This window comes from Lolium rigidum, chromosome 2 (assembly GCF_022539505.1).
Source record: "Lolium rigidum isolate FL_2022 chromosome 2, APGP_CSIRO_Lrig_0.1, whole genome shotgun sequence".
Taxonomy (NCBI): Eukaryota; Viridiplantae; Streptophyta; class Magnoliopsida; order Poales; family Poaceae; genus Lolium; species Lolium rigidum.
In genome coordinates, this window is record NC_061509.1 from 175,839,866 (window position 1) to 175,848,638 (window position 8,773).

Consider the following 8,773-nt stretch of genomic DNA (forward strand, 5'->3'; position numbering starts at 1 on the left):
CTCTAATTTGTGTATTTTGGATGCAACTAACACGGACTAACGCCGTTTTCGACAGAACTGTTCGGTGTCTCGTTTTTGTGCAGTAAATCCAACTTTCGGGAAAAACCTCGGGATTTTGACGAAAGGGCCTATTTTCCCGGAATGCGACGGAGCCGGAAGGACAAGTAAGGTGGAGGCCCGAGGGCCCCACACCATAGGGCGGCGCGGCCCGGGGGGGCCCGCGCGGCCCCGTGGTGTGGCCCCTCGGCTGGCCTCCGACGCCCCCTTCGGACTACTTATTCGCCTCGACCTAAAAACGCACGGGGAAGTCGAAGTCGCCGAAACCCTCCCGAACGCCGCCACATCGCGAAACTCCGTCGCGGGAGCCGAAGTCTCCGTTCTGGCACTCCGTCGGGACGGGGAATTGGAGGAGATCATCACCGCCATCACCGCCAACGCCTCTCCATCAACCAGCAATGTTTCCCCCATCCATGTGTGAGTAATTCCCCCGCTGTAGGCCAAAGGGGATGGTAGGGATTGGATGAGATTGGTCATGTAATAGCATAAGATTGTTAGGGCATAGTGCCTAGTGTCCGTAGATGGTACTTTTATGATATTGTTGCAACTTGTTATGCTTAATGCTTGTCACTAGGGCCCGAGTGCCATGATCTCGGATCTGAACATGTTATTGATTCATGAAGATATTCGTTGTTTATGATCTTACCCGCAAGTTGTATACACATGTCGCTGTCCGGAACCAATGGCCCCGAAGTGACGTAAATCGGGACAACCGGAGGGGATGGTAGCGATGTGAGGATCACATGTGTTCACGGAGTGTTAATGCTTTGCTCCGGTACTCTATTAAAAGGAGTACCTTAATATCCGAGTAGTTTCCCTTGAGGCCCGGCTGCCACCGGCTGGTAGGACAAAAGATGTTGTGCAAGTTTCTCATTGCGAGCACGTACGACTATAATTGGAACACATGCCTATTGATTGATTAGTACTTGGATACCGTTTTATTATTATCTGCAAATGCCCTGCTATGATTGTTACATGAGTTTCTCTCATCCATGCAACGCCCGTCATCCGTCCCCGTGCCTACAGTATTTTAATCTTGTTGTTTACTAAAATCACTACTCGCTGTCTTTGTTACTCTGTCTGCTGTTATTTCACTATCGCTACTACTATAAAGCTGCATTACTATCGATAAATTCTTGCGAGCAAGTCCGTTTCCAGGTGCAGCTGAATTGACAACTCCGCTGTTAAGGCTTTCAAGTGTTCTTTGTCTCCCCTTGTGTCGAATCAATAAATTGGGTAATACTTCCCTCGAAGACTGTTGCGACCCCCTATACTTGTGGGTCATCACTCAACTGCAATTTTGAGCACCTCACACGCTCAGAAATATATATCCATGTAAGGTTGTTACCAGGAATCCCGAACCTTTATAAATATACATGTGGCTCTTTATAAATATCTATGTGGCTGATATAGTCAGTCCACCGAATCGTGGTCACACTCTATCTACATACAAATTCACTCATTCAGCGCAAAAGCCAGCATCAACTCTCCGTGATCATCTCGCCTTGATGCCTTTTTCTGAGTGTAATCTTTGTAAAAGTTGAGACAGAATTACTCCGCTTACTAAAGTAGAAAATCATTTCCATTTTTTGGGAGCTAGGAAACCAATTCAATTCGGTGAGACATAGAAAAATGATGACATTGCGGCTCAAATTAAAATTATGGGAGAACCTTCGTTGGTATTTACAGGTTTATGGTTTGTTATATATCTTTGGCTGCCTTCAGGAAAGTACAAGATTGTGTCTTGGAAGAAAAAAGAGTTTGAAGACCTCGAAGATATGCTAGTATCTTTTAGACTTTATTTTGTAATCGTTGGAGATAGCTCGTGTATCTCTACCATGTACTATTTATTACTATAAATATATGTGGTATTGATTGTCAAAAAAATAGTAGGAAATCATTTCCATTTTTTGGGAGCTAGGAAACCAATTCAATTCAGTGAGACATAGAAAAATGATGACATTGTGGCTCAAATTAAAATTATGGGAGAACATTCGTTGGTATTTACAGGTTTATGGTTTGTTATATATCTTTGATTGCCTTCAGAAAAGTACAAGATTGTGTCTTGGAAGAAAAAAGAGTTTGAAGACCTCGAAGATATGCTAGTATCTTTTAGACTTTATTTTGTAATCGTTGGAGATAGCTCGTGTATCTCTACCATGTACTATTTATTACTATAAATATATGTGGTATTGATTGTCAAAAAAATAGTAGAAAATCATTTCCATTTTTTGGGAGCTAGGAAACCAATTCAATTCGGTGAGACATAGAAAAATGATGACATTGCGGCTCAAATTAAAATTATGGGAGAACCTTCGTTGGTATTTACATGTTTATGGTTTGTTATATATCTTTGGCTGCCTTCATGAAAGTACAAGATTATGTCTTGGAAGAAAAAAAGAGTTTGAAGACCTCGAAGATTTGCTAGTATCTTTTAGACTTTATCTTGTAATCGTTGGAGATAGCTCGTGTATCTCTACCATGTACTATTTATTACTATAAATATATGTGGTATTGATTGTCAAAAAAATAGTAGAAAAGCATTTCCATTTTTTGGGAGCTAGGAAACCAATTCAATTCGGTGAGACATAGAAATATGATGACATTGTGGCTCAAATTAAAATTATGGGAGAACTTTCATTGGTATTTACAGGTTTATGGTTTGTTATATATCTTTGGCTGCATTCAGGAAAGTACAAGATTGTGTCTTGGAAGAAAAAAAGAGTTTGAAGACCTAGAAGATTTGGTAGTATCTTTTAGACTTTATCTTGTAATCGTTGGAGATAGCTCGTCTATCTCTACCATGTACTATTTATTATTATAAATATATGTGGTATTGATTGTCAAAAGAATAGTAGAAAATCATTTCCATTTTTTGGGAGCTAGGAAACCAATTCAATTCGGTGAGACATAGAAAAATGATGACATTGTGGCTCAAATTAAAATTATGGGAGAACCTTCGTTGGTATTTACAGGTTTATGGTTTGTTATATATCTTTGGCTGCCTTCATGAAAGTACAAGATTGTGTCTTGGAAGAAAAAAAGAGTTTGAAGACCTCGAAGATTTGCTAGTATCTTTTAGACTTTATCTTGTAATCGTTGGAGATAGCTCGTGTATATCTACCATGTACTATTTATTACTATAAATATATGTGGTATTGATTGTCAAAAAAATAGTAGAAAAGCATTTCCATTTTTTGGGAGCTAGGAAACCAATTCAATTCGGTGAGACATAGAAAAATGATGACATTGCGGCTCAAATTAAAATTATGGGAGAACCTTCGTTGGTATTTACAGGTTTATGGTTTGTTATATATCTTTGACTGCCTTCATGAAAGTACAAGATTGTGTCTTGGTAGAAAAAAGAGTTTGAAGACCTCGAAGATTTGCTAGTATCTTTTAGACTTTATCTTGTAATCGTTGGAGATAGCTCGTGTATCTCTACCATGTACTATTGATTACTATAAATATATGTGGTATTGATTGTCAAAAAAATAGTAGAAAACATTTCCATTTTTTGGGAGCTAGGAAACCAATTCAATTCGGTGAGACATAGAAAAATGATGACATTGCGGCTCAAATTAAAATTATGGGAGAACCTTCGTTGGTATTTACAGATTTATGGTTTGTTATATATCTTTGGCTGCCTTCATGAAGTACAAGATTGTGTCTTGGTAGAAAAAAGAGTTTGAAGATCTCGAAGATTTGCTAGTATCTTTTAGACTTTATTTTGTAATCGTTGGAGATAGCTCGTGTATCTCTACCATGTACTATTTGTTACTATAAATATATGTGGTATTGATTGTCAAAAAAAAATAGTAGAAAAGCATTTCCATTTTTCTGGAGCTAGGAAACCAATTCAATTCGGTGAGACATAGAAATGATGACATTATATAATTCATTTATTTGAGAAGGGATCGTACGATTAGTCCTGGTGTGTGTCCGGGTGTTTTGTGACGTTGTCTTGCTTGGATGGAAAAGACGTGTGCTAGACCGTGGAGGGCCATTGGGATGCGTTCCAGAGCTTCATGGTCCCCTCCCCGACGGGATGCGCAAACTCGCACGCTGAGACGTTGCGCTGCAACAAACTTGGACCAGGAATGTGAATATGTGGAGTACCAAAAATAAAGAAATATTGGTAGAGTACTGAAAAAAAGTAAAGAAAGAAAAGATGATTAGAATGACCCGGCCGGCTGCTGGACATGGCCGGGTTGTTATAGAGAGAGAAACGCCTGTACACTGCGCATGGGAGAGCGAGCCCGATAGAGATGGGATAGCGGTGGGGCCCACGGGTCTTCTCTATTTAAGGATCCCGCTTGGTGTTTTCCTGAGATCATTCACTCATCAACGTACAGAGGGACAGCGAGCGAGCGAGAGGGGGTTCGTTGCACTTGTATCAATCCGTCCTCCGCTCCATCTCTCTCTCCCCTTCCCTCCAAACTCCGGCGATCCACTTCTCCTCTCGCCTCCGGAAGCCGCCATGGTGTCAGCGGACACCATCCGCACGGTGATCGGGATCATAGGTGAGTCGCCGTCCCCGTCTCCACCCTCTGCTTCTGCACGGCGGCGAAAATCATGTGGTAGATAGATTTAGATGGTGGCACTGCACGGGCGTGTGGGGGTGTTGTTGGATCCTGATGCTCGTTTCGCTGCATCCCCTTTTCGCTTCTCGCCCAACCACTTTTACACACACGTCTTCTTCACCAACTTTTGCTCCCTTCAAATGCAAGCATCGCGCACCGGATTTCCTCAAACTCGCCGTCTGCTTTTTTTACCAGGAAATCTAAGATCTACTACCGCTTCTGATGCTGCTGCTTTTTTGTTTTGTTTCGGCTCTGTTGCAGGCAATGGAACCGCCCTGGTGCTCTTTCTATCCCCAGTGTAAGAACACAACTGCTCCATAAAGCAACTTTCGATCTCCTTTCTGAACCCCAGATTTGGGTCGGCTGCGTGGACGAGTCCTACAAATTCGAGAGAATGCAGCACCGCGATTTCTTCCGAGAAAAATAATACTACTACGAGAACCCCTGCTAATTTCCTTCTTACGCACGCCAACTAACTGACGCTCGCTCGCCCGCCGCCATGGATGCAGGCCGACCTTCTACCGCATCTGGAAGAAGAAGACGGTGGAGCAGTACTCGGCGGTGCCGTACCTGGCCACGCTGCTCAACTGCATGATGTGGGTGCTCTACGGCCTGCCGCTGGTGCACCCGCACAGCATGCTCGTCATCACCATCAACGGCACCGGCATGGCCATCGAGCTCACCTACATCGCGCTCTTCCTCGCCTACTCCGCCGGCGCCGACCGGCGCAGGGTCCTCCTCATCCTCGTCGCGGAGATCGCGTTCGTCGCCGCCGTCGCCGCGCTCGTCCTCAGCCTCGCCCACACGCACGACGGCAGGTCCATGGTCGTCGGCATCCTCTGCGTCGTCTTCGGAACCGGCATGTACGCCGCGCCGCTCTCCGTCATGGTATGATTATGATTCGGGCTCACACTCATCCTCTTTCGACTCACTCAGGAATCACTAGAATATGTGACCGAGATTTGGTGCTACTAGTTTATTGATTCGATTCTACTACTGTACTAGTTTAGTTGGTGATGACTGTCGGCGTCAGGTGATCCGAGGAATGTGAATAAGCATAAGAAAAGAAGACGGGATTACTCTATACTAATTTCTTGACCAACCTGGGACTCTGGGTGTGGGTGGAGAATTGAATACTGGAGTAGTACCTTGTATGCACGCTTGAGTAATCTTCTTGTTCCTCTGATATTTTATCTTGGGGATCTCTATACTTTATCTTCTTGATTGATGAACAGGTTAAATATTACTCTGCAAAACAATATTTGCCACCAGTGTTTTTCCATTCTGTGCTGTCAAATCAACTCCTCTTGTTTTTGGCCGTACTTAGCTTCTGATAACTGTAGTGTGTATCCAAAGCATGAGTCATCTTGTCGTTTGTCTTATACTTAATCATCTTGAACAGCCTAAATAGTCTACTGAAAAACGAAATTTGCCATTCGGTGGTGTCAAATCAACTCCTCTGTTTTTTTGTTCTTCTTCCATACCTACCTTTTGATTCAACTTGTAGCAGTTAATAACTTGTGCCGCTGCAGTTTTCCCCTCAATTTTGATAAATGTATTCATGGCCCTTTCTCTTTTGTAGACACTTTTAGTAGCAACATCCCAAACACAAACACAGATATCCCAATTTCCTTTTAGTTGTTCACATGATTCATGCTCTGCTCAATACTGTGGCTAATTTGATGATCTTAAAATGGATGGATTTACCCTCATCACCATGCTAATTTTCGTGCCCATGTTTCAGAAAATGGTGATCCAGACCAAGAGCGTGGAGTACATGCCCCTGTTTCTGTCCCTGGCGTCCCTCGTCAACGGCGTCTTCTGGACCGCCTACGCCCTCATCAAGTTCGACCTCTACATGACAGTAAGTCGTCTACTTACTGTGGTCGTTTTCACTGTTAGCTAGAGAATTACCTGTGTTATAGAGACGGGCATGGCCACTTGAGACTAGCTTGCTGCAAGTAGTAACCAGTACGGACCCTGCAGGGCGCATCATGTCTCTGTCTGTCTAAAAACTGGAAGAACCACCTACTAGTAACAACTGTCAATGATGAATTACTAAGTTTTGGCTAGGCAAGCTGCAGAGGATGTTAGCAGTATTAGGGGGCATCAGGTAAACATATTTGGATAGCTGTGGCGAACCGCCCAAAATAAATGCAGCTGCAGCGGCAACTCGGGGGCATGTTGCAGACCAAGTTGCGTGTACGGTGTACCACCAGCCGTTCCCTCTGCTTTCATGCGAGTTGCCTGCAACTCCCTTCACGTGACGCATGTTTTTGTGCTGGGAATATAGCTAGCTGTACTAGGAATCATACTAGGGCAGTTTGTATTCCAGCAATAATACAGTAAGATTGGATAGGATAAGGTAGCTAGGACCAGGACTCCATGGCTCGTAGCATGCACATCTAGCCGACGGTCAGAAATATCACACCAGTGGCAGTCGCCGTTGCGTTCATGGCGCCAAACCTTGCCAGTCGCTCGTGACATCGTGAGATCGGACGGTGAAGCAAGCAAGTGTCGCGAACGACCATGTTGAACGGACCGTCTCCGTTTCCAGACCAGGCGGCCGTTGCTTTCGTACTGTTGAACGACCATGTTGCTTTCCTACTGTGCCAAATCCTGCCGTTGCCGTTTGTCTGCGGCCACGGCATGCGGCGCACCACGTGCTGACCCTTAGCTCAGGCTAACACATTTCTGCGCGCGGATTGTTTTCTCATGTTCCTCGATTTGATCAAGTTTTTCATCATGTTTCTTGCGGCTCGGTTGAGATAAAATCTGTACTCTTCCAATGCAGATCCCCAACGGGCTGGGCGTCCTCTTCGCAGTGGGGCAGGTGGTCCTCTACGCCATCTACTACAAGTCCACGCAGCAAATCCTCGAGGCCCGCAAGCGCAAGGCCGATCAGATCCCCATGACCGAGGTCGTCGTCGACGGGAAGAACGGCAACGCCGCCGCTGGCAACGGCCGCTACTAGAAGCAAAACGTTACGTTATTGACTCCATCTGCAAGCGCATCCATAAATGAATACCTTAGCTAATTCTCGGACGAATGATACGCTCCGCGCGCAAACGTGTGTCGCCCGGGGCTCGTGTTCTCGTGTATCCTCCAAAGTTCCGTCTATGTCTTATTGTTTTGACTATCAACTAGAGCCGGTTAATCGCGACATTGAGTGGTGTATCTCTCGCCTTCTTGGATCTTGGTTTTTCTCGTGAGCTATGGCAGTCCGAATGAAAACAACATGTTGGGGATTATCCTATACTAGTAAAAATGCTCTAAATTTTATTTCTCAATGCACATATAAAATTTACAACTCAATATAAAAATTTAAAATAAATCTGTAATATCATAATGTACTACAACATGATAATACCGAGCGGAATAAAAGACAACATTGTGTACACGGTAAATCTCAAACATGTGTTCTGGGCTGTCATTATTGTCACCTCAACAACCTCTTTTTTTATGTATTATTACCTTACAAAACATGGATGATGCAAACACATGTATAACTGAAGGAATACTTATTTTCTGATTAGTGCAAACAACACATGTATAACTGAAGAAGACAAGCCTGGATCGTAGCCTTATGTGTCAAACATACAAAGGGGGCTTAGCAAATCATCAATAATGGCTGGTGTAAAAAAAATCCATCGGCAGGACGGTGGTGTGGGTGCTAATTTTTTTAAGGAGTGATTCCTTGACAGCTCCAAAAGAGATGACCATGGAAACCCAAAAAAAGGGTGCCAACATTCATTTGAGGCAATGGAGGGAATAGATTGCACATTTAGTTTACCACTGATACATGGTGTCGCTGACCAAATTGCATGTATCATCCTGTAGTTTATACTTTGAGGGGAGGATATCCTTATATTTTGACAGTGATAGCAACACATTATGTCTGAACATGTTTCTATACCATGCTTGAGAGCACTGCTGAATCCTATGAGAACCTGCTAGTAACTCTAATGACGATAAATTTAGAAATCATGATTCCTCTTTGGACTCAAGCATAGCTGACGCAATCAAACCTTTTTGAAGGCAAACATCATGGACAGTATGAACAGCACAATAACGTAGCAAGATGCACTCGATGGCCTTGATGGTTCGAAGATGAAGCAGCAAAACATGTATCT

General features: G+C 43.6%; 1 protein-coding gene across 1 annotated transcript; it reads left to right on the forward strand.

Moving 5' to 3' along the window:
* Nucleotides 1-4,405: 4,405 nt before the first annotated feature.
* Nucleotides 4,406-7,877, forward strand: LOC124692628 (bidirectional sugar transporter SWEET4-like). The gene is made up of 5 exons (XM_047226036.1): nucleotides 4,406-4,580; nucleotides 4,902-4,938; nucleotides 5,150-5,528; nucleotides 6,385-6,504; nucleotides 7,435-7,877. Exons 1-5 carry the CDS (start codon nucleotides 4,538-4,540, stop codon nucleotides 7,612-7,614), a joined length of 759 nt encoding a protein of 252 aa, XP_047081992.1. The 5' UTR covers nucleotides 4,406-4,537; the 3' UTR covers nucleotides 7,615-7,877.
* The last annotated feature ends 896 nt before the right edge of the window (nucleotides 7,878-8,773 follow it).

Coding starts and splice junctions, on each gene's coding strand:
- LOC124692628 (XM_047226036.1), top strand. CDS start 4,538: ATGGTGTCAGCGGACACCATCCGCACGGTGATCGGGATCATAG. Junction 4,939..5,149: donor GTGCTCTTTCTATCCCCAGT/GTAAGAACACAA, acceptor CCATGGATGCAG/GCCGACCTTCTACCGCATCT. Junction 6,505..7,434: donor AGTTCGACCTCTACATGACA/GTAAGTCGTCTA, acceptor CTTCCAATGCAG/ATCCCCAACGGGCTGGGCGT.